This window comes from Microtus oregoni, unplaced genomic scaffold, assembly GCF_018167655.1.
Source record: "Microtus oregoni isolate MIOR12 unplaced genomic scaffold, Mior012 000015F_ref0000493, whole genome shotgun sequence".
In the NCBI taxonomy this organism is placed as follows: domain Eukaryota; kingdom Metazoa; phylum Chordata; class Mammalia; order Rodentia; family Cricetidae; genus Microtus; species Microtus oregoni.
The window spans coordinates 22663240-22689637 of record NW_024543074.1 but is presented as its reverse complement, the minus strand read 5'-3'; the positions used below and the strand labels follow the sequence as shown (position 1 = coordinate 22689637).

Below are 26398 nucleotides of genomic sequence, written 5' to 3'. Positions count from 1 at the left end.
ACTTATTTTATTATTTTATGTGTGTGAATGTTTTGCCTGCATGTATGTATGTGTACCATGTGCATGCCTAGTGCATTTAGAGGTCAGAAGGTGTCAGTCAAATCCCTGGGACTGGAATTACAGATGGTTGTGAGTAGCAATGTGGATACTGGTAACCAAACCCAGGTCCTCTGCAAGAGCAACAAGTGATCTTAACCCCTGAGCCTTCTCTCTAGCTTACCCTTGTGTTTCCTAAGGCACCACTAGGACAATACATTTATAGGTAAGTGCCCTATACTGAAAGATCTAAAGAATGTTAGGGAAACAAACTTATCTTCCAGGCTCAAAATGAATGTTTTCCATTTTCAAAATGAGTTTTCTCACCAAAAATCAAACAAAAATAAGATGGACGTGGTGGCACACACCTTAATTCCAGCATTCGGGAGGCAGAAGCAGGCAGAAGAAGCAGGCAGTGCTCTGAATTGGTCTACAGAGTGAGTTCCAGTACAGCCAGGGACTTCACAGAAAGACCCTGTCTCAATTAAAAAAAAAAAATCTCCAAAATATATTTGAAGCATACTTAGATAATATAAATTCCTAAACCTAGACCTGGATAAGCCAGAACAAGGCCACTGGGCAGGAGGAACCTGATGATAACATGGACAGGGTCCTTAATTCTGGACCACATTCAAGTCAACCGGCAAATCCAGTATAACCCCATCTCCAATTCTGAGTCATAGCACTACAAAAGGTAGGCCTAGTAAAGAATAAAACTATTAAATATTGTAGAAAAGTTCTTGCCTCCTTTGAAAATTAACTCTCTCTCCTCCTCCTCCTCCTCTTCCTCCTCCTCCTCCTTCTTCTTTCTTTCTTTCTTTCTTTTTTTTTTTTAATAAGGACTCATGTATCCCAGGCAGGTCTCAAACCTTGAACTTCTGACTGTCTCTCCTCTAGCTCCCACATGCTAGGACTAGAGGTGTGTGCACCCACTCCTGGTTTATGGGTTTGTGGCATGCTTAGGACTAAATCCAGGGCTTCATGGATGCCGGGTTAGCACTCTACTGAATTACATCGCCAGCCCCGATGAACTGATTTGTTTCGTTTTGTTTTAGAACAGGGTCTCACTGTACGGTCCTGGCTGGCTGGGAACTAACTATATAAAACAGGGTGACTTGGATCTCAGAGATCCCCTTGCGTTTACTCCCAAATGCTGGGGTGAACGGTGTGCACCACCACAGCCTGTCTGATGACCACTTTTTTAACAGTCTGTTCCAGTTTCCTTCACTATGTGTGGGAAGTTAAACCCTGGCCAAAGAACTGAGCTCCTTGCCATAGAGTTTGCATGAAAACCCACAAGAAACAATTATTTTTAAATTTGAGATTTTAGAGCTTTCATCAAAAAAATGTGATTCAGATATGAATAAATTAACATGCTTTTTTAATTAACAATCATATGGTGTTACTTACCTTATTTTCAGTCTAATTTTGTTCACGACATCATCTATGTTTGCCAGAGACTACAATGAAGAAAAGAGAGTGCTGGCTGTTAGTCCACTTCCTGGGGTTCTCTTTCACAGGGAAATGGTGATACCTCAAAGTTTAATCTTGATCCTACATTTAATTCTTTAAAAAAAAATCATCCTATTTTAAAAATTGACTTTTGTTTTGTGTATATGTGCACATGTGTGTATGTACATATGCATGTTTGCACAGCCTGTGAGCACACAGATGTGCAGTCTTCCTCAGTCACTCTCCACCTTACATGTTGAGGCAAGGTCTCTCACTGGACCCAGAGCTCAGCAATTCATCTAGTCTTCCCTTCTAGCTTGCTCTGGAGACCCCTGTCTCCACCTCCTGAGTGTTGAGATTACCATCATGCTCAGTGTCTACATGAGTTCCAGGACAGACAGCGTGGCAAGAGAAACCCTGTCTCAAACAAACAAACAAATTACATACCTCTCTATAATACGTTACCCTTCACTAAAAAAATAAGTTATTTTTATGGATGTATATGCGTTAGGAAAATGTCTGGAAAACCATATACTGTAACATACCAGTGGATGGAATCTAGAAAATCTGAATTAGTAGCTTAAGGAAAGGAATAATTTCAATGTTTCTTCTTTTTTGCCTCTGAGTATTTGCCTACATTCTGATTCGGTTAGAATGACTGTCACAGAATAGTAAAACAAATGGACCTAGAGAGAAAATGTGGTGCAATGGTGCCCCCTGGTGGAAGATGGAAAGGACAGCAATTTTCTAATTCCCCTTTCTTCTCCAACAGAAACTTTCTCAGGAGGAACTATGCTTATAAATTGCTTCTGGCTCTCTGCTGACAGGAGGAAGCCAGAAGCCTTCCAGGAACAGACCTGAGGCGCCACAGTAGTCTATCCACATCTCTCCTTTTAAGCCAAGGTTTACTCTCAACTTTCAGAAATCCAAGAGCAGTCAGAGAGAGAAGGTGAAATTCAGAAAAGAAAAGCTGCTTTAAATGGGCAATCCAAGGCAATGGGGTGAGTTTAGTCCTATTGTTAGGACTTTAAATGAGCAATCCAAGGCAATGGGGTGAGTTTAGTCCTATTGTTAGGACTTTAAATGGGCAATCCAAGGCAATAGGGTGAGTTTAGTCCTGTTGTTAGGACTTTAAATGGGCAATCCAAGGCAATGGGGTGAGTTTAGTCCTATTGTTAGGTTCATCTCCTCAAACTGGGATGCTTGTGACTGGGTGTGATTTAAATCACCATCACTGTAGGAACAGCCAATGAGCTGCCCAGGACCTGTGCCTGGCCCACCCCTGCCACTGCCAACTCGCTAAAGGGCAGCTCTTCAACCTCCCTGAGTTTCTAAAAGGGAAAAAAATGGGTGTAACAGTTCCTGGCCTGCTAACTCTGCTGGAACCCACTCTTAAAACAACAACAATGACTGTCTCTTGAGTGCTGGGATTAGGTGTGCATATATTCTTTAAAATATTTTTATATTTTAATATAATATACCATATTATATCAAATATATACTATATTATATTTCAGTATATATTCTTTCTATTATGTTTTAAAATGCTACTGTACATCTGCATAATTATCTTGGGTGATTCTTAGAAAACAATGCTGTAGTTTAACCAAGAACTTCTTGTCTAAGGACTATCACATTCAAGAAATGTGTATAGAGTCTTTAAAATATTTTGTAGGGGTGGGGGGAACTGGAGAGATAGCTCATCAGTTAGATGCACTGGCTGCTCTTCCAGAAGACCTGAATTCAGTTCCCAGCACCATGTCAGGCACCTCATAATAGCCTGTAAATCCGGCTCAAGGGACTCTGACAACCACTTCTGACCACTGCAGGCACCGAGCACACATAATATACACAGAGACACACATACATGCATAAATAAAAAATAAACATTATTAAATTTAATTTACTTGTGTGTGCATGTGCACATGCGCACAAGTACTATGGCTTAAGTGTAAAGGTCAAAGGACAGTTTGTGAGTCTGTTCTCTTCTGTTATGTGGGTCCTCAGACTTAGTGGCAGGTGTCTTTCCCTGCTGAGCCTTCTCACCAGTCCATGTATATAATCTCTTCTTTTCTCTTCCTCTGTCTCTGTCTCTTTGTCTCTCTCTCTCTCTCTCTCTCTCTCTCTCTCTCTCTCACACACACACACACACACACACACACACAAGTTTTAAAAAATGTTTTAAAACCTGGTTGTGGTAGTGCATGCCTTTAATCCCAGCACTCAAGAGGCAGAGGCAGGAATATCTCTGTGAGTTCAAGGCCAGCCTGATCTACAAATCCTGTTCTAGGACAGTCAAGGTTGTTACACAGAGAAATTCTATCTCAAAAAAACCAAAAACACCACCAACAACAATTTATGTTAGTACTAAGGGGCTGGAGAGATGGCTTGTGATTAAGAGCACTGGCTTCTCTTGCAGAGGACCCAGATTTGGTTCCCAGCATCCACACTGGTGGCTCCCCACATCTGTAGCTCTAGTTCCAGGGGATACCACACCCTCTCTCAATACTGTCTTCTGGGCTCTGACACATGTGGTGTACTTACATGCAGGCATAACACTTATATACATAAAATCAAAGTATTTTTAATTAGTATTTGAGAAATCTGAATGATAGCAGTTAGGAATTTGTCATCACACCTTTCTAAATCAGGGACACTACCAAAATTAATATGGTTTATATACTCATGTATAATTATGTATATAGTGGATATAATTATACATTATAAAATTGTTTTAATTACAAATATAAAATATTTATAAGGTATTTAAAATTGTTAAAACATATACATGACCAAAAATCTAGACGGTAAGAGCGTGCAGTGAATGCAGGCTTCCGCTTGCCCTGTGCTGCCCGACCGCAGCTTCTCCACTTTCTCAGTCTGAGTAAAGAGCACATCCACCCAAGGGTAGACTGCTCCGTGCCTTTTCACTCAGCCACGTGCTGGGAGGACACTTCACACCAGTGATACTGACTGCACCGCAGTGCCATTTCTTGAATTTGATAGTCCTGAGACAGGAGTCTTGGTTAAACCATAACACTGTTTTCTAAGAGTCACCCAAAATAATTATGCAGGTGCACACCTGCATTTTAAAATCAGAGGGGCAGTGAGACGGCTCAGCAGGCAAAAGAACTTGCTGTGCAAGCCTGCCAAGTGTGATTCCCGGTCCCTCCAGTGGATGGGGAGAATGAACTCCAAAAGCTGACCTCTGACCTCCAGGAGCACACTGGAGCAAATAAACCTGCACACACACATGCATACAAAAATAAACAGCAAAGACCTGGAGACAAGGCCCATTGCAAGAAAAAGATTAGGTCATAAGGGCATATTTATCTGATGGCCCTTCGGCCATCCCTAGAAACACTGGACAGGCAGGTTAGAAGACAACAAGGACCTGGCAGTCCACGGTCATCAAAAGAACAGAAAAGAGGAGTCAGGGCATAGCTCAGTGGTAGAACACTTGGCTAGCATGCATGAAGTCCTAGATTCAATCCCTAATTCTCCTGCCCCCTTTCTCTGTCACTCACTCAAAAAGATCCTACACTTCATTAGCTGATAAACTCACAGTCTTCCTATGGACAGGTGTGAGGGAGAGGAAAGAGTGTTAACCTTTAGTGTGGTCACTTCACAGAAATTCTTTTCCTTGACCCCCTGAGCTGAATGAGGCACACAATCCTCCTCCTCCAGGTTGGTTAATAAAATTCAGGAAGTCGATTCTGACAGGACAGACCTTTGTCTAAAGTTGTGGAGATCTCATTCTATTCACTGTTCATACATATCTACATCGATATCTAGATATCAATAGATCGGATAGACAGACAGACAGACAGATCCATCCTTGGGCTTGTTTTAGGTGCTGGTGCCTGGTGCACACTGAGCTACACCCCCAGGGCATACTACCTAGGTGCAATGATTGACCTTCCTTTCCACCAGTGTCTGAGAGAGCTGACAAGCCCCAAATTCAGCACAGCCTTCAATGACATGGGAGTCTTCCCTGGAGCTGGAGGAAAGGCCCGAGGGAATGCAGCGACTGCACACATCACTGGAAGATATACATCTTCTCTGACGATCCATCTGGTTTGATGGTAATGGGGTTGTACTGCTAAATGTATCCATTACTGAAACACATTTCCTTCATTCTGATAATCCAGGAAAATGGCCGTTTCCTCGGGAAGGTGTACGTGCTGTGCATATTCAGTCCTGGTCTTCTTTCTAGGAAAACTGATGCTTTAAGATACGAATCCGAGGAACTTGTCACGTGGGGTTTGTTTGTTCTTTTTTTTTTTTTTTCCTTTTCTCTTTTTTCTTGATAACAAAGACTCAGAGCATCTTGAGATCAGTAAAACTTCTCTTTTTGTAATTTTTTTTTTAGACATGATTTTGCCATTAGGCAAGGCTGGCCTTAAATTCATGACCCTCCTACAGTAGGGTTCCAGGTGTGTACCAGAGTTAAAATGTCAAAAAAGTTTGTTTATTTGGTTTATTTAATGTGTCCGCATCTTCAGATAAACTTCTCTCCTCCAGCCCCACCAAATTAGGCAGAGGAAGCACTTTTACTGAGTAAATGAATGAATGCATTTTACCTACATAGGCCTCTACTTAGTCCCTTCACGCACACACTGGGCGGCTCCATGTCATGTTGTGATCTCTCCATCCAGCCTCTTCACGAGGCTCTCCGCATCTCTGATGGTCTCTGCATCACTCCTTACTTGTCCTCCGGCTCCTCCTGTAGAATGACCTGCTTCCCTGTCTTCCTGCCTTTACCTCTGGCTACAGCAGTGTTTCACTAGACTGCCACAGGCCTGCTCCTCTGTCTCTTAGGTCTTGGTATAAGAGGAGCCGCCTCAGAGCGAGCCTCCCTTTAGGCTCTTTTAAAAGGCCCCGTCCATGCCACCATGTTTGGCAGCTACACTTGCTCCCAACAGATCGTCAGCCTTACTGGATCACTTCTTGTTGATTTATTCCTTGTCTTCCTTCCCACACTACACCCCATGAGACCAGAACTAACGTGCATGTTGCCCATTTCTCTCTAGTTTCTTAAACAGTCTCCAGTACCTAGCGTACTCCATAAATGACTGGGAGTCTGTCTGGCTGGCTGGCTGGCTGAATAAATGGACCCTTCGAGAACTGGCTGACAGCTCCTGGGTTCTGATCTTCCTAAGAAAGTTCTTGTCTCTGCACCGCACTCCAGTGTCCCTTCCGCTTTGATCACACACACCTCGGTGGCAATGATGCGTTCCCGTGCCTAGAACAGTGACTGACAGCACATGACAGCTGCCCAGTAAACCCAAAGTCATCTGTCACCCAGTGCCAGTGAGGCAGAGGCAATAGGAGCATTCTGGCTATACAGTGAAGACCACGCTGGGCTATATTAGACCCTGTCTAGAAAGAAAGAGAGAAAAAGGATGGCAGGAAGGAAGAAGGGAGGGAGAGAAGGTGGGCGGGTGAGCCAAAGTCTACCTGGTCTTCCCTAAATTTTCTGGCTTCTAACTCTGGATTATTGTAAGAAAACCCCATCTAGGCAAATCACACAAGAGAATATAAGCAAAATGTCTACAACTTTACATTTTAAATGTTGCTTTGTAAGTTGGAGTTTATCCTGCCTGCCTTGCTCCCACTTTTCCCTCCTATAAGTCCCCAATTTATAACACAGACTTCAGTGAGGGCTGAGGGAGACTCTCACAAACTAGAGGTGCCAAACTTCTCAAACTATGCTCAGCAAACAAAGAAGCCCATGCTACTTGGCTAATTGATCCAGTTAGTTACACTTGAACTTAAGTGATCTGAACTTAATGTCATTTGTTTATCACACCAATCACAACACACAAAGCCATCAGGAAGAAGGAAAACCTAAAGCTGTTTACTTACTTGCTCTGTTGGAAACAGAGTATTGATGTACTCAACGGCATTGAAGTCAGCTTGATCAAGAGGATCCTGGCTTGGAAATACCTACGTATTAACAGAAGGTTATTGATTAAAACCATGGTCGACACCACAGATAAGCACAGGTTTATTTGGGCTTTTTTTGTTTTGGTTTTTGTTCCAATTAGAAGGAACAGGACCAGCAAGATGACTCAGGAGCAAAGGTACTAGTCAAGCAAGCCTAGCAACCGGAGTTGGAGCCCCAGAATCCAACCTCACAAAGTTGTCCTCTGACCTCCACATAAATGCTATGACATGAGCACCCACACATCACATCACGTACACACAGAGAATACTACTAAAACAAGGGAATAAAATTATAAAAATAGGGGATTCAAAATTCAATCTTTGTATTAAACAGCAGGTTCTTGAAGACAAAGCAAAAACAAAATTTCACCTTTTTTTTTTTTTTTTGATTTTTCAAGACAGTTTCTCTGTAGCTTTGGAGTCTGTCCTGGAACTTGCTCTGTAGACCAGGCTGGCCTCAAACTCACAGAGATTCACCTGTTTCTGCCTCCCAAGTGCTGGGATTAAAGGCGAGCACCACTATTGCCTGGCTCCAAATTTCCAACTTTTTCATTTTATAATGCTTCACATACAATGGATACTCAAGAAAATATGGGACACAGGTATTGAGGAAACACGAGAGGAAAGCCACAAGAAGACAGGGGCCAAGAAGCATCAAGCAGTGCCGGCAACCATCAGAAGCAAGAAGAGCCAACCAAGAGTCTTTCTGAGTCTTCTGAGCAAGTACATGCCTGCAAATGCTGTTTTTTTGACGCTGTTTGTTGTTTTGGTCTTTGAGAGATGAACTACGTAGTTCAGGCTACCCTGCAACTCATTATAAGGCCCAGGCTGGCTTTGAACTGGTCCTCCTTCCTGCCTTAGCCTCCCAAATACTTGGATTACAGGGGTATGCTAGAATGCCTGGCTCCTGCTAATATTTTTGATTCAAGATTTCAGACTTCCAAAACTGCGACAGAAAAAAAGATATATACACACACACACACAGTTGTATGTCAGAAGAAACCAGTTCTGGGATGAGGACACGATGATTTCCTTTAACACCTGCAGTGCTGGGTATTACACACTGAAGATTGCAATGTCAGCCCTCCCACAGTAGAGGACACAGAAACCCTCTCCTGGGCAGCCGCAGTCACGTGAATTTCACCGTTCACTATTTTCTTATTTATGTCTGTGCAGTCACATGTTGTGTCACAAAGCCTGCAGCCCAAGCAAGGGGCATTCAAGGTCACCGTCAGTTACACAGCAAGTCTGAAGTAGCCTGAGTGAATTATAGGAGACTCTGGCTCAAAAAGGAAGGGAGGGAGGGAGGGAGGGAGGGAGGAAGGGAGGGAGGGAGGGAGGGAGGAAGGAAGGAAGGGAGGAAGGAAGGAAGGAAAGGACTCTCTTTTTATATAACTCTGGTGAAATGTTGTCTATCCAGAGGCCCCAGGTTCAATCCCCAATATTGCAAAAAAGAAAGAAAAAAGAAAAAAAAGAAAGAAAAAACGTGGGACCTCTGCACACAAAAACAATAAGTATGTGCATATATATGTATATATCGTGGTGCTGGGGACCAAGCCCCCATGCCTCATCTGTGCTAGGCAATCCTCTACCACTTAAGCTACAGGCTCAGCTTGCCCTGAGGAATCTTTATGCTTCAGATAACAACAAAAGATGGAGAACTGGCATTCTGGTTAGTAAAAGAAAACTATCTTCTAAGAAATATAACTAAGTCTCCTCAAAAGTCACAACTTGAAAAACAGGTAACAGGTGGGTTAATAAAGGCTGGGGCATGGTGTAAGCCTGCAATTGAAAGGTGGTGAGTGTGTGCCCATGTACCAGAGTGCTGGGAGGACCGGAACTCAAGGTCAATCAGCTGGACAGTGAGTGAAGGCTACAGAAGACTGTTTCCAACACAGTATGTGGGGTCAGAGACTGGCAAGATTATCTCAGCAGGTAAAACCACTTACACCAAGCTTGAGGACCTGAACTCAGTTCCTAGGTCCCACGTGTTGCAGAAGAGAACTGACTTGACTCCTGCAAGTTATCCTCTGACCTCCACGAGCACTCTGTGGTGCAGATGCACACACACACACACACACACACACACACGCACACGCACGCACACACAAATGTGATAATTAAAAAACAAACAACAATAACAATAAAAACAACAGAAAAGTCGGTGATCCTCTGGGAACCAAATTCTACCAGCTCAAGACATATAAAACTCTGTAAAGCAATCTTGAGAGGAACAGTTTCCTATGAAAAGGGTGAAAGAATCATGGCCAGGTGGTGATGACACACACCTGTGAGTTTGAGGCCAACCTGGTCTACACAGTGAGTTGTAGGGCAGCCAGGGGTACACAGAGCAACTCTGTCTCAAAAAGCAAAACAAATACAAACAAACAAAAAAGAATCAGAGAGATGGCTCAAAGTTAAGAACACTTGCTGCTCTTGCAGAAGACTTGGGTCCAGTTCCTAGAACCACACAGTAGCTACTGGCAACTGTCTGTAAGTCCTGTCCCAGGGAATCTGATGCCGTCTGTGGTGCACAGAAACTCACTCGGGCTCACATATATACACAAAATAGTAAATAAGTAATTGTTTTGATTTAAGAATAAAAATGAACGAATCAAAAAGTCTTGCTAAGAAAGGAATTTATGACTTCCATGAAGAGGCAAAGTCAGTGAGAGATGAAGCTTAGTATTTTCCTTAAAAGCTTAGCATTTTCAGTTCCGTACTGTACACCTATGGTGGGAATACACCACGCATAAATGTGAGTACACAATTAATTACATGCCCTCAGCAGAGGGAGTGCTGCAAACAGTGCCCGCCATTGTGAGGGGTATGAGGAAGTAAATGAATTATCCACTTCCTCTAACTGCTCCCAGTTTCTTCATTCCTCTCTTCCTGTCCCTGGGTGTCATCCCAGGCATTAATAAGATTCCACACAACACTATCCTTGACTTAAGCTCCTTCATCCGGTGACACCTATAAAGAGAATGCCTGGCCCCAGTGTGGCAGAGAAAGCACCAGACTTATCAGACAACCTTTATTTAGACACTGTATTTCATGGGTCGTTTAGAGGATTTCAAGAGGAACATGGCTGTGGTGGTACTCATTTTATGCAATGCCTCTGGAATTCACCTCCAGGTAAAATGTGATTCTGTTATATCAACCCTTATAACTTGCTCTTTATAATGCTATTGTTTAACTAGTTGCAGGATTTTTAGGATTTTGAACAATTAAAAATGAGGAAAAAATCTAAATTCATCTTGAAATCAAGTGTTTGCTGACTAAACCTTGAAAACGTGAGACTAGAAAATGTAGCGGAGCAGTGGTAGCACATGCCTTTAACAAACACTCAGGAGGCAGAGGTAGGCAGCTATCTGAATTCTGAGTTCGAGGCCAGCCTGGTCTATAGAGTGAGTTCCAGGACAGCCAGGGCTACATAGAAAATTCTTGTCTTGGAAATCAAAAAAAAGATAAAAGAAAAGATAAAAAATAAATGTATCATAAATGATAATAACAATGTGATATTCTGATATTTCCAGTTCAAACAGTAATTGACTGATGTAATGATCTGTTCTGTCTCTTTAAGAGACAAGCCACCCCCACTCCCTCCCCTGTCTGCTGAGACAGGCTGATCTTCAGCTTCCAGCTGAGTTCCCTCTCTTTTCCATCTCCCTCTTGAAGAGGCAGCTTCTGTCTCTCTTCTCTCTCTGTCCCTCTCTCTGCTCTTCTCCCCTTCTCCCTCTTCCCTTCCGTACTTCCATAATCCACTGAATAAATATCCAACCTTACTCTGCATGGCATGCCTCTCCATGTCTCTGTCTCTTGCCTGCCGCCATTCTGTCTCCCTGCCCTGTATCAGCCACCGCTCCAGGGCCTGCAGCTGTCCCTGCCTGGGACTGGCTGCTCTCCACATAGCCCGCTGCCACCACTTGGGGACCTGCAGCATTTTTATTAATCCATTTCAACTGTACTGTTTCTGCCATCAGATCCCAGGAAGTCTAAAGCACAACTGGAATGCAGGCAAAGAGAATTTCTTGTCAGGATGAAAGGACTCTTAGAAATATTCTCCAATGTAAGCCAAATAGCAGATATTCTTAACCTTTTGACATTTTTACTGTATTTATGTGTGTGTGGCCTATGTATGTTGGGGTGGGGGGTGCGCAACAGGGGCGACTGATGGACACATGTTCTCGCCCTCTACTCTGGGGTTCCTGGGGGACAGACTCAGGCTATCAGGCATAGTGACAATGCGCCTCTACCCACTGAACCAGATCGCTGGCCCTCAACCTTTTAATTATGGTAAAGGCCTGTCTTCGCTTGCTTTCCCATTGCTGTGATAACACACCATGACCAAAAGCAACTTGGGGGGAAAAAAAGAGTTTATTTACAAGTTACAGTGCATCTCAGCAGAAACCATAGGAACGCTGCTTACTGGTTGGCTCAGCTTGCTTTTCTACACAGCCTGGGCCCAGCTGCCCAGGGGTGGTATCTCGCACAGTGGGCTGGGCCATTCTACATCATCAATCAAGGTAATGCCCACTGACCCGCCCGTGGGCCAATCAGATGGAGGTAATTCCTCAACTGAGGCTTCCTCTTCCCAGATAACTCCAGCGTGTGCCTCTCTTGCTCGCTCTCTCTCTCTTTTTCACACACACAGACACACACACAGACAGACACACACACAGACAGACAGACACACACACACACACACACACACATACACCACACACCACCCCATTCTGCCATTTTCTTCTGGAATGAAAGTCTCCTGCTGCCAATTCCAAACCACTGCAAAGGCTTGAGAAAAGACAGAAGGAGCACTAGTCTGGAAAATGAATGAGGTCTCACAATCTCCCATAACCTGAATTATCCAGTCACGCAGTTTGTCCTAGGTTCATCCTTGTCAAAGGCCCAAACCCGGCAGAGCGTGACAACCCGAGCCTAGAGAGGACGTGTTCGATCCATGAGCTGAGAAGCCCGTTCCCACCTCCACCAAAATCCAGACCCCCTCTGCGCGCTGGGCTGCCACCTGTCCAGCCTAGGAGGGTGGGTTCCGCCCGGACCCCAAGTCGCTCGGTCCTCCAGAGCTCCCTCCGAGGGGGTGGAGCGCTCACCTGCTCGATGGCTAGTTGCACCTCAGGCGTGAGCTGCAGCACGGCCTCCAGCTCCTCCACAAACTCCAGTTCCTCCTCCTCCATCATCCCGCCGCTCAGCCCCGACGGCCCGCTCCAACCCTGCTCCTGTGCTGTCACCAGGACCCCAGACCTGCAACCCACCAGGTACAGCGCTCGAGAAAGCCGCTACTCCTTCAGCTAGCCGGGCACTTCCGGAGAGCCAGGCACTTCCGGGAACCGGGGGACTCTGGGATAGCGGAGGACTGACCTCTGGAGGCATGGCTGTCAAGTCCCAGGATTATTCCCAGACAGCCCTTAACCACAGGTTCCTGGTCGCCCGTTGCTGGTCCTTCCACCGGTGGAGGCCTTTTCCACCTCTCCCAGGGCGCGTCCCCTCCCCCCCTACCGGCGCCTCGGCGTAGTGGAGCGCCCCAGAGAGCCGCAGCCCCAGCAGAGGCGCGACGGATGGGCAGCAAGCCCCGCGGGCCATGAAACCAACGTGCCACTCGCTCGCTGGGCACCCTTGGTAAGGGACAGTATGTGTCCCCCTGCCATCGGGAGTGAAATGACCCCAGCTGGTAAGTGGCAGCGTTGCCAACGACATTTGAGGTTGGGAGAGCACCTGCTCCTTAGATAAGGATCCACTGGACAGAGTTGTGGGTGGGGGTTGGGGGACAAAGCGACCCAACGCTGGGAATTGTTTTTTGAGACTGAATAATATCTGGGCTGCATGTACATCCGTATTTACACTCTTGATAAGCCTATGATCTTGAACAAAGTACTCCCATCTGCCCTGCTTACTGCCACGTTAGGTGGGGTGAGGTGAGCATTAAATATTGGAAGTATTATGCAAATTGAAGCTGGTAGTACAGGAAATGTTAGGATGTCTAACCTTGTACATCACAAAGAGAGGAGCCAGATCACCCTGTGGAACCACTTTTCCAGCAGCCTCTGGAACAATGAGGGAGTTGCAGCCAAGGGAAGGTTGCCTTGCCAGTTCAACATTGTGAAACCCTCGATGGAGGAGTCTCTGGTCCTGCTTGAACTTCTATTATTTTTCGAAATTGCTTCAGGAATATATATAATTGGCTTTTTTCATTTAAAAAAAGTTGTAGTGTTGGGGATGGAACTTGATTGTAATTTTAGTTTGCCAAAAAATATTTGTGTAAGCAATATAATTTTTAGCCACAAAGAAATGCTTAAAAATTTACACTGCAGGAGGAGAGTCGGGGTCAGTGAGATGTCTCAACCAGTAGAGCACTTGCCCCAAGCACCACGGCTGAATTCTGCCTGGAATCCACATGTGGACAGAGTCCTGACTCTCACATGTTGTCCTCTGACCTCCGTGCATCTGGCGCACACAGATTGTTGACTCATAAAACTATGGTTTTGAAAATTATTTAATGCCATAGGAATGTACACACAGTGCGTTTCAGAAAGTAGAATATATATTTCTGAGAGCAAAATTGGCTGTGTGTGATGGCACTAGCCTATAATCACAGATGGATGAAGGTGGAGGCTGAGGACAAGGAGTGAGTTCGAGGCCAGCCTGGGTTACATGAGACCCTGTCTCAACCAAATGTCAATGACAAAGAAATATTTTTTTCTGCATTTCTCCACATGTCTACAATGAACATATAGTATTATCAGAAATCTTAGGTACCAGCTTTTATTATCAGAAAATATAGGTGCCACCTGGCAGTGGTAGCACATACCTGTAAATACTGGTACTCTGAAACTGAAGTAGGAAGATGGAGTTGAGGCCAGCTGGATTATGTGGTGAAACTGTGTCTCAAAATTCAAAAATAGCTGGGTGGGTGGTTGGCACACACCTTTAATCCCAGCACTCGGGATGCAGAGGTAGGCAGATCTCTGTGAGTTCAAGTTCTGGGACAGGTTCCAAAGTTACAGAGAAACCCTGTCTCGAAAAAAAAACAAAACAAAAAAACAATAACAACAACAACAAAATCAAAAACAAAGGCTGGAGAGATGGCTCAGCAGTTAAAGGTGCTTTCTGTTCCTCCAGAGGATCCAGGACCCGAGTTTAGTTCCCAGTACTTTCATTGAGCAACTCACAACCAAATGCAACTCCAGCTCCAGGGCATAAAGCATCCTCTCTGGCCTCCCAAGAGCTCTCACAAACAGAAGGCAGACAGACATATACATAATTAAGAAAATAAAGGGGCTAGGTCTGGGGTGGTAGTGTAGGCACATGCCTTAATCCCAACACTTAGGAGGCAAAGGCAGACAGATGTCTGTGAGTTGAGCCCGGCCTGGTCTAGAGTGAGTTCCAGAACAGCCAGTGCTACACAGAGAAACCCTGTCTTAAAAACAAAACAAAACAAAACAAACAAACAAATACAGGGGTTAGAGAGATGGCTCAGCAGTTAAGAACACTGGCTGCTTTCCCAGAGGAACTGGATTCAAGTCCCAGCACCCATGTGGCCGCTCACAATAGTCTGAAACTCCAGCTCCAAGGGCTTTTCTGGCTTCCTTGGACACCAGGCATGCACATGGTGCACAGATGTACATGCAGGCAAAACACCCATGCACATAAAATTAAGAAAATAAGATAAACAAGATAAGAAAGGGAGTATGAGTAGAAAGAGAGAGGAAACCATGTGCACCATTCCTGAAGGAAAGCACAGCTTTACCTTATCAATTTAGTTTTCTATTGCAAATTAGGTATAATTTGCATACAGTAAAATTAGCTCTTCTCTGTTTCCAATGCCATGAGCTTTGATAAATGCACATAGTCATGTAAGCACACCACAACCCAGTTAGGACATTGCCATCTTCCCCCTACTTTTCTTCACATCCATTCTAGTGCCTGGAAACCACTGGCCTGAGTTTTAGAGTTTTGACTTTTCCAGAATGTCATATAAATTCCATATAAGTGGAATCATACAGTATGTCACCTTTTGAGTCTTCCCTCACTTAACATAGTGGATTTGTGAGTCCTCCAGGTTATTACTTGTGTCCTCAATTTGTTTCTTGCCATGAGTACTCCACTGATTTATCTACTCACTGATTTGAAAACATTTGGGTTGTTTTCAGTTCTGAGGAGTTGTGAATAAAGCTGCTATAAACATTCCTGTCTACATTTTTGTGTAAGTTTTTAATTCACCAAAGTGTATACCTAGAGGTAAGATTGCTAAGTGGTCTGATCTACCTGTGTTTACAGCTGTAAGAAAGGGTATTATGTTCACATTCCTACTGACAATGTTTAAGAGTTTCGGCTACTTAGATAGTTGCTTTTTAATGATGATAATGGCTAATGTTTCCTAATGCTTATTATATGTCATACACATACCAAGCATACTACATACCTTGACTCTTAATCCACAGAGCAATTCTGAAGTTTGTAATTACCCTAATCCCAATTTAACAGTTGAGGGAATGGAGGGCCGGTTCAAACAAAACAGCCTAGATCCTATGTCATTCATAAGTGTTTCTGTCATTCATCCACTCATTCAATTACTATTCAACACCTTCCTACTGGCGACAGGCAGCTAGGCTGGGTGCTGAGTTCAGCGAAGAACCGGATCCACCAAGTGCCTGCCACCACAAAGTTAACTGCATGGAAGGAGATAGTATTCATACAAATAAAGATGTAATTGTGATAGGTCCAAAGCCAGACAACAACAGCGCACACTGAGAGATGTACTAAGAGATCAAGGGTGTGGACGCCGCTGGGGAAGCTTTCTCTCCGGAAGTGATTCTTAAGCTGCAACGATGCGGAAGCAAAGGGATGGCGAACCAAAGTAACAGTGTGTGCAGAGCTATGAGGAAGAAAGGACCTGGCTAGGATGTGGGGTTTTGAAAGTCAGGGCCAGAGTGGTACAAGTAGAGGCTGGAGAATTGGGTGGAGCACTGTCCTAAGGGAACGGATAGCCTTTGAAGGACTGGAGGCAGAGGAGTGGTGACACCAGGTTCCCTCCTGTCATCAACGCTTGTCCTGTTTTCCTCTCTTTGTTTCTGAGCTACCTGTATTGTTACAGAGAATCTAGAGCCAAGATGTCCGTGTCCAGGCCAGATTCATACTGTCTGCTTATTGCTGGCTGTCCTTTGTACCCATTGTCTGTGGTCACTATCTGCCACCACTCAAAACCATTCTTCCTTCTGAAGTCCCCAACTCCAATATTAATAATATATTAAATGCAAGTTCAACTTAGGGGATTTGTACAGTACAAAAACATGTGGGCTCTTTAAAAGAGTCCAGGTAGATACTAGTTTAAAACCTGCATTGTGGCTGGCTTGATGGCTCAGCGGGAAAGACACTTGCCACTAAGCCTAATGGCCCGAGTCCCTGGCACCCACATGGTAAAAGGAGAAAAACTAATCCCACGCACTCCTCCACCTCACTCTTTCTTCTTCAGGGACAGGCTGCACACAGTCCCCAACGGTCTGCTGATCCACTGGACAGGGCCTCGACATGCAATTTAGGGAGCTCCAATTGCCATCTTCAGACCTACGTGCACACACACACACACACACACACACACACACACAATAAATAAATAAATGTAACAATTTAAAAAAAATAGTGGCACATGTCTTTAATCCCAGCACTTGGGAGGCAGTGGCAGGTGGATCTCTATGAGTTCAAGGCCAGCTTGGCCCATAAATCAAGTTCTAGGACAGCCAAAGATACAGAGAGAAACACTGTCTCAAAAACAAAACAAAAAAAAATAGGATAAGCAATGACAGGCCAAGCTGTTTATAATAAGCAAAGAGGGAAAAATACCTTTGGCTGGAGAAAAACAGATGGCATGCTCTTCATAGAAATTTAGTGCGGAAGTTTATAGAGAAGAGGGATTTGGATATGCAAATGAGTTTGTGATACTCTCACAAATGAACGGGGCTTTTAAAGATAATTTCCTGTTATTCTGTGGCATGGGGTACAGGTGGTACAAGGTATTATAGAGAACTGAATAATACCACAAATCCCACACATAAGGCATGCACTCGGAAAAGGAGCTGGGGATGTAGCTCAGTTGGCGGAGCACAAAGCCTTGGAGTTGATCCCTAGCACAGCACACACTGGGTGTGCTGGTACATAACTGTCTTCCCAGCATTTGGGAGGTGGAAGCAGGAGGATTAGAAATTGAAGGTCACCTTCAGCTGCATGTTGAACTTAAAGTCAGTCTTTGATACAAAAGACAATCAATGAAACAAAACTAAAGCTTGAGGAACACACCCTTTGACAGGTGACTGGAAGCTAGGTGTGGTGGCACACACCCGTAACCTCTGTTGGTACTTGGGAGGGCCAGGTAGGAAGATGGCAAGTTGAGCTTCATCTGAACTACCCAGTGAGATCCTATTTCAAAAGAGACATAAATAAAGGGAGTGGGCCAGCAGGCTGTGAGGGAACTGTGTGGTCCCTCTCTGAGGAAACGTAAGAGTGAGGTGGAAAGATAACAGAAATCTCTCAAGAGGGATCCCCATAATGTTTCCTGCTGTGTCAGTAGAAAGTGGTGCTAAGGATACAGGAAGTGATTTGGACAGTCTTTGCTAGTGAGAGCTGGTGAGCTCAGCTAACCCCTTCCTGTCAATTTAGTGTTTCGAAGTTCTACTGTTTTGAGGGAGCTATACTTTATTAATAGCCTGTGTTCTTTTTATAAGATCAAGACAGGGTCTTGGGCTGGGAAGATGGCTCAGGGAGTAAGAGCACTTGCTATGCAAACATGAGGACCTGAGTTCAAATCCCCAGCACCCATGGAAAAAGCTGGGCATGGCTGTCATGCCAGTACAGCATGGTGGGATTGGGGCAGGCAGATTGAGGGCTCCATGGGTAGCCAGCCTAGATGAAATGCCAAGTTTCATTTCAGTGAGAGACCCTGTCTCAACGGAAGAATGCAGAAAGTGTTGGGGCAGGCCACCCGAAGTCCTTGACTGGCCTCCATGTGCACCCATGCAGACTGCACACACATTCCATACACACAGAGGGAGAGTGAGCCCAGTGTCCACCCTGGGGATTAAACCCAGAACCTCATGCATGCTAGGCCACTACTCTGCCATGGAGCTACACCCCAGCCCTGTATTTACTTTTTATTTTAAGACAGGGTCTCATTAATTTGCCCGGCTGGCATTGATCTCTCTCTACAATCCAGGCAAGCACTGAACTTGTGGTCTTCCTACACTAGCCCCCAGAGTATTTGGAATTATCGTCCTGCACCACTAGGCTCGACCAAAAATTGTTATTCCATGACGGCTCCCCTCTCTATAACCTCCTAAAGGTCTGAGCCCAGCACTACAACAAACAAGTAAGTAAAAGTACAGGATGTCAAAATTACTGGTCTATGCCCATTAAATGTTAATAGCACCTCCTTCTCCCTGGGCGGGTGGTACAAGCCTTTAATCCCAGAATGCAGGAGCAAGAGGCAGGTGGGTCTCTGTGAAGGTTTTGTCACCCATAATGACCAAATCGAATGTGATGGTGCTTAAGAGCCCTAAGGACCTTTATGGAAATGGTGTGTGGCCTTTGGCTACACTAGTTTTAGAAGTAGGTGATATTAGCATTTTTGTTTGTTTGTTTGTTTGTTTGTTTGAGGTAGGGTCTCACCATATTGTTTAGCCTGGCCTGCAACCAGATATGTAGTCCAGGCTGGCACAAATCCACAGTCCTCCCGCTTCCATCCTGGAAAACATGTGCCACCATACCCAGTTTTCTACAACAGTCGTGAAATAGAAAAATATATTGATCCAGGGTGGTGGCCCATGCCTTGAATTCCAGCGTTCAGAAGAGACAGACAGAGCTGAGTTGTAGCTAGCTTGGTCTACAGAGCAAGTTCCAGAACAGCTAGGGAGCACAGAATATACTGTAGTTTAGTTCTTATGCCAAATCTTATTCTTAATTAGTGCTTACCAAAAAAAGGATGTTTTATTTTTATGTGTGTGGATATGTATGCATGTATGTACATATAGTAGCTGAACAAGCCAGAAGGGGCATCAGATCCTCTGGAACTGGAGTTACAGACTTTTGTGAGCCACCATGTGGGTGCTAGGTATTGATCCCAGGGTATTCTGCAAGAGTAGCCAGTGCTCTTAATCTCTGAGTAATCTCTCCAGCCTTCTCTCGCTCCCTCTTTTTAAGATTTATTTATATTTTATGCATACAGTATTCTGTCTGCATGTACTCCTGCATACCAGAAGAGGGCATCAGATCTCATTATAGATGATTGTGAGCTATCATGTGGTTGCTAGGAATTCAATTTAGGACCTCTAGAAGAGCAGCCAATCTCTCAAGCCCCCTCCAGTCTTCTTGATACTTCTTTTTCTTTTCTCTCTCTCTCTCTCTCTCTCTTTCTTTCTTTCTTTCTTTCTTCTTTTCTCTCTCTCCCTCTCCCCACCCCCCTTTTTTTTTTTTTTTTTTAGACAGGGCCTCACTTTGTATCCCTGGCTGTCCTGGAACTCACTACATAAACTAAACTGGCGTCAAACTCACAGAGATCTACCTGCCTCTGCCTCCTGAATGCCGGAATTAAACATGTGAGCCATCATGCCCAACCCATCACACCCAGCCAATCTCTGTCTTTACCAGCTGTTTTAGTTCATGGCTTGTCAGGATAACCAGTTCTTTTTCTGTCCATTATTCTTGAATCCAACGTAACACCTTGGCATTTGTTTTGATTGACATTTGGATGGTTCCAAATGTTACATCCTAGACACCAGTTTTGTTTTGATTGGTACTGTGGCTCACTGTGCATGCCCATTCTTGCAAAGAAGATCATAATCTCCAGTTAGCTTCAGCAGCTCCCATTCCCACGGTCACAACAGAGGCACTCAGTCATGCATATATGCAAGCTCCCAGATGTTTCAAACTTAGACTTCCCATTGGCTACACTGAGATCACTTTCCACATCCTCATTCAAGTAGCAGTTGTATAGATGAGAATAACTGCCCCATGTGTGCAAGTTGTAGACTTAAGTATAAAAAACACTTGCTTCATAAAATTGATGTTAATTAGTACAATCATTGCAGTAGAGCTACAATAGTAGAGTAATTTCTTCTACAAAAATCACTTACAGGCTAGGCTGGCAGCTCAGCTGGGGAGGTAGCTCAGTGGTAGAGCACTTGCCTAGAATGCATGAGGTCCTGGGTTCTATCCCCAAACCAAACAAACCAATGAACCCTTCAATTTCTTACCAGTACTATGGCTATTTCAGACCTTTTTTCTGTTTCTTTGGATCTTTTCCACCTGTTGAATTCTTCAAAAACAAAGAAACAACAGAAAGATAAAACATAATATCTCATGTACTCTAGGTGGGCCTCAAAGCCCCCATGGAACTAAAGGTGATCTTGGCCCTCTGATCTTCCTACCTTTATCTCCTCCCATGTACTGGAATTACAGGTGTGCACTACCACATCTGGTTTTATGGGATGCTGGAGATTGAATTCAGACCTTTGTGTATAGCTATGTCTTCAGCCCAGTGCCTGTTGGATTCTGATGCATTATTCCCTTGAGATCCCAGCAGCCCAAAAAGCCAAGCACTGTGATACAGACCTGTAATTCCAAGGCAGGAAGATCAGAAGTTCTAAGTCATACTCAGCCACATAGTGGATTCGAGGCCAGCCTACATGAGACACCTTCTCAAAAAGAAAAAGAGAAAAGAGGCCATTCTCATATTCATCTCACTTGGTTTCTAAATCCTTAATATCAGAAAACATGGACTTTGCTCCTTCGTGACAGTCACACATTCTCAACAACCTATAAAATCTTAGCTTTTTCTGAGTTTTTCTTTGTTCTCTCTTCTTTTGCCTTGCCTTGCACATTAACATGCTGTGTTTATAGTTTAGCAGCTTGTGGGCAGACACGACAGCACACTATACTATTCAATAACAAACGGTTTGGGAGCAATACAATAGAGTGAGTGCAGACGGTATTTAGTGCATAACTAAATGTTTCCACGTATATTATTCCTTAGCCTTTACCCTAGTGCCGGAGATGAGACAGGGTAATAAAATGAGAGGCCTGACACCAAGGTTGGCTCTGCACCTGTCTGAGCACTGTTTGTCTTTGGACTTCTCCTATTTCAGCCTTCTTGGAAAAATCAGAATGATTTCTTCATAGGCACTTATATGATGTTTTCACACTTCAGAAAATGATGAGACCCTCATGGCTGGCAAAAGCACGTGCTATGCGTGTGTCTGTTCTGGAAGTACTAAATTCCATTTTCTAACTAGATTTCAAAACACATGGTCATGATACCGAAAAGTATTTTCCAGCATCCTGCTAACTTGCAATTAGCTCCATCACTTTCGCTTATTTTGTCTTTCCCTCCTACTTATGTAATAAAGAGCAAGTCACATTTATTGGAAAAACTCATAGAACATGGAAGAAAATGAAGAAGTCCTCCTTCATTCCACCATCACGTATACACATTCAGAACCAGCACGTGTGCAGCCTTCTGCAGAGGCAACAGTGCCAGCACTTAGATGTTCTTCCCGGTGAGCCTTCTATGATTATACACCACAGCGGGCGCCCATCACATTTTAACCACTATGACCACAAATTATATTGCATTACGTTTATTGTTCAGTAATTTGTTCTCATCCATTTATCCCCCTTAGTATATTCTGGAAATCCTTTTCTGTATAGTTGGCCTAGTCTGTTTGGCTGTCTGTCTCTCTTTTTCTGTCTCTCCAATGGAGAAGGTGGAACCCAAGGTCTCATGTATGCTACATGAGCATTGTACCACAGAGGTACACCCTATTCACAGTTCTCTTTTTAATATCTACAGATAAATATAGTATTCCATAGTTAGAACATACTGAAAAATATTTAATCGCCATGGTACTAGTTATTTAGAGTTTTAAAAATATTTCTGCTACTATAGCAATATTCTTTTTTTTGTTTTAAGACAAGTTCTTACTGTTTACCCCAGGATGGCCTCAAATTCATGCTCCTCCTGCCTCAGCCTTCCAAGTGCTGCTCCTGAAATTAGAAGTACATACCACTTGCCTGGCACAAAAATTCTTTTAATGTATATTTATCTTACATTAGCACTATAATAGAATGCCTATCTTTTAATCCTTAGCATACCAGATAGTATCGATGGTTTAAATATTATAAAGTTTGTATTAGCTTGTTTGCCTTTCTTCTATCTCTGGTCTTATAATTTGAATAACTATTCGTAAAAATTTTAAAGATATTTATTAGTGTGTGTGTGTGTGTGTGTGTGTGTGTGTGTGCTTGCTTGCATACAAGCGAGTGTGTGTGTGCGCGCGCGCGCGCACGCGTGTGTAGAGGACTCAGTGTGGCAGTCGGATCTCTCTACACCATGTGGGTCCCGGAGGTGGAATTTAGGTTGCCAGGCTTGGTGGCAAGCACGTTAAGCAGCTAAGCCATCTCCCCGGCCCCACTGTTTGATTTTAGATGCATACATATCTGTTCATCCTACTCTGTCACATCTATTTTTTTTTCCACATCTGGGTTTTATGTCTTTCTTGGGAAAATTTTCTCAAGCCTATAAATTATAAAAATAATTTTTGAAATGTCTTCGCCTGTCTTTAGTGTTTAATGTTTAGTACACTGGGAACTTCTTTCTTCCTAGTGTGCGCCAGTGTTGCATTTGTTTCCTAGAGCTGGCACAATGCATGGCCATAGCTGGGGAAGATGACTATAGACATTTGTTCACAGTCCTAGAGCCCAGAGCCTTGAAACAGCATGTTGGAGGCTTGGCTCTATCTTGGAGGCTCTGAGGGCGATGCCTTTGCACAGCATCCCTCCCCAGCAGCTGGGCTAGCAGCAGCTCTGGGCCTCAACTGCCTATAGTCTTGGCATTCCCGTCTCGCACCACTTTCCCATCCCTGTCTGTTCCAAGGAGATTCTTGGGCTAATCATTGTCTCAGGGGCAGGCTCCACTTTAATTAATATGGCCTCGTCTTAGTCCTTCCTTTAGTTCCCAAGGAGTGCCCATTGGAGGCTCTGGGGGGACATGACTCATGATGGGCTATTCAGCTTCCAGGGCTGAGGCTAAGCTCACCTGCTTAGTGTGCACAAGGCTCATGTTCAATCCCTGATACCACAAAATGTGCCCCGTATGGGCGCTCATACCATAATTCCCCACCAGAGAGACCGAGGCAGGAGGATAGCCAGCCTGGGCTACAGAGTGAAACTATGTCTCAAACAAACAAATTTCAACTTGTAATGTTAGAATTAGGAGTTTTCCAGATGGGAAGTTAATGATTTCTATAGTTTTCTAGCTAGTTCTGACATAGTTGCCACAAATACATTTGGGCCTGGGTTGTAGCTCAGTTGGTAGAACACTGGCCTGCATGTATTGTACAAAACTGTGGGCCCAGTCTTCAGCACCCCATAAACTGGGTGTAGCATAGCATATCTGTAATCTCAATATTCAGGAGGTAGAAGCAGAAAGATCAGGAGTTCAGAGTCATCTTCAGCTACACATCCAGACCAACGTGGCCCATTTGTGATCCTGTCTCAAAACAAACAAACAACAAAAAACAGGGTTGGAGATATAACTCACTTAGTAAAGTGCTGGCTTGAAACCTGGTGGGACAGGCTGTGATCCTGGAACAGAGACAGGAGGGTAACGTTCAAAATCATCCTCGGCTACATGAGTTGGAGGGCAATCTAAGATACACAGAATCCTGTCTCAGAAAAACGAAAACCATTCAAGACTGTCTTGTTCCCTTGATGTCTTTGCTTCTTCCTTACTGGTTCAATTATGATTGGTTGTGGAGTGTTTTGATATATTCTAGCCAAATTCCTTTTCTTTCCCCATGCCCTTTTACTCAATTCAAGTATTTCTTGGCTTTTAAAAAAAATTCATTATCTCTAATTTGCAAAAGTTGGGTTTTGATTGAGATCACATTGAGTTTATACAACAATTTAGGGGAAATCAATGTTTATCATATTGAATCTTTTGTTATAGGGCCATGTTGTCTATTTGCTCAGGCATTCATCTATTTGGTGAAGTTATACAGTTGCTTTCATATAAATCTTGCATAATTTCTGTTAGGCCTAAAACTAGTCTATACACACACACACGGTATATGTATGCATGGGGGTTTGGGTCAGTATCTCAGGTACCTCAGACTGGTCTTCAACTCAACATGAAACCAATGATGATCTTAGGAAGTTGATCCTCCAAGGGGAAAAGGAGGCCGTGAATTTGAAGGAGAGTAGAGAAGAGTCTATTGAAGGGTCTGGAGGGAAGAAAGGAGAGGGAGAAATGTAATTAGATTATAATCCCCCCAAAATACTGATCCTCCTGTTTCTGCTTCCCAAGTGCTAGAATTATAAGTGTTGCTGTCACACTTAGACTGTTTTATACCATTTTTTGTTTGTTTGAGTCTAGGTGTCTCTATGTAGCCCTGGCTTTTCTGGAACTCGATATATATAGATCAAGCTGGCTTTGAACTCACAAAAATCCGCTTGCCTCTGCCTCCTGAGTGCTGAGATTAAAGGTGTGCACCACTGTTGCACGAGTTCTAATTGGTCTTAATATTAAAATCCCGGAGCCGGATATGGGGGAAATGCAGAAAGATTAGAGAAACAAAGGAACAAGCCACAGCCAACTCTTACTTGCTAACTCCTCAGCTGATAAAAGGAGCGAGCTACTGTCTCCTCCCACCTTATATTCCTCTCTCCACCAAGCCATATCACTTCCTGTCTGGCTGTATAGACCTCCAGACCTCTATGGTTAACTAGTGGCTAGCTCCACTCTCTGATCTTCTGACAAGCTTTATTTGTTAGAGCACAAACAAAATATCACCACATACCACTAAGCCCAGCTAACCAAGTTTTAAATAGTCCTTCTTCCATTGTATTTTCTAATTGATATTCATTGCTCATATGGAAAACCATTTATATTTGTATACTGATCTTGTATCTAGCCATCTTACTGTGTTTCAACTGATTTTTTTATTTTTCTTGCTAAATTAATGTTAGTAGAAAACAGTGATCTCAATAAATATTTTTCTTTGTAGTGTTGATGCTCTTCTGAGAGTTTATTATACACATACACTATTATAGCAGAAATTATAGTTTTATAAAAGTGCTAATAGTAGCCAGGCGGTGGTGGCACACACCTTTAATGTCAGCACTCTAGAAGCAGAGACAGGCAGATCTCTGTGAGTTCAAGGCCAGCCTGGTCTACAAAGCAAACTCCAGGACACCCAGAGCTGTTACACAGGGAAACCCTGTGTCTAAATACCCTCCCCTCAAAAGCGCTAATAGTAGAAATTAAACAGCGGCAGATAGAGTGAGCCCTGCACTTGACAGTCAACATAGAAGAACACATATAAGGCCTGGTGACATGTCCCAGTGGGTAAAGAAAGTATTTACAAGCCTAACTACCTGAGTTCCATCCCTGGAATCCACAGTGGAAGGAGAGAACAGACTCTTGAAGGTTACCCTTTGACATGCACATGAGCATGTGTACATGGTTCATACACACGATAATGATAATATAGGAAAACATGAAGTACCATCAAGGCAAAGATAAAACCTCAGAATGAAACAAAATAAACCACGGGTTGAGGGGGAGCAACACCTTGATTATTGCAGGCTCTCTGGCCTGCACCCTGCACTAATACTACTTAAAACTTTCCAGATCTTTGTAAGGCCTCTGCCAGACAGCTCCTTCATGCTTCCTGGCAATGTGGGTAAAGGTATTTCAGCCTGGCTCCCACCTCACAGTTCAATCTGTGAACTGACCATTTAACACTCTCTGAGCCCAGTGAGCGTGGCCACATTCACCCCCCACCCCCATGGTGACCTTGCTGCTCTCCATGATGGCTCCTCCCCAAATAAGACGTTTAAATATTTATGGGCTGGAGAGATGGCTCGGCGGTTAAGAGCACTTGTTGCTCTTGCAGAG

General features: G+C 43.9%; 2 protein-coding genes across 2 annotated transcripts in view; one reads left to right on the top strand and one right to left on the bottom strand.

The window, feature by feature from the left end:
- Vps53 (VPS53 subunit of GARP complex) overlaps window positions 1-12749 on the bottom strand; it is a 126721-nt gene extending 113972 nt beyond the window's left edge. The window contains exons 1-3 of the mRNA XM_041665156.1: window positions 12549-12749; window positions 7357-7437; window positions 1447-1496 (exon numbers count right to left, since the gene is read on the bottom strand). Of these exons, the coding sequence (XP_041521090.1) occupies window positions 1447-1496; window positions 7357-7437; window positions 12549-12635 (218 nt within the window). The 5' untranslated portion in view covers window positions 12636-12749. The remainder of the gene's footprint in view (window positions 1-1446; window positions 1497-7356; window positions 7438-12548) is intronic.
- Window positions 12750-12867: 118 nt separating this feature from the next.
- Window positions 12868-26398, top strand: part of Tlcd3a (TLC domain containing 3A) — a 28231-nt gene continuing 14700 nt past the window's right edge. Inside the window, exon 1 of the mRNA XM_041663871.1 lies at window positions 12868-13126. The gene's annotated coding sequence lies outside the window, so the exon portion shown is untranslated. The remainder of the gene's footprint in view (window positions 13127-26398) is intronic.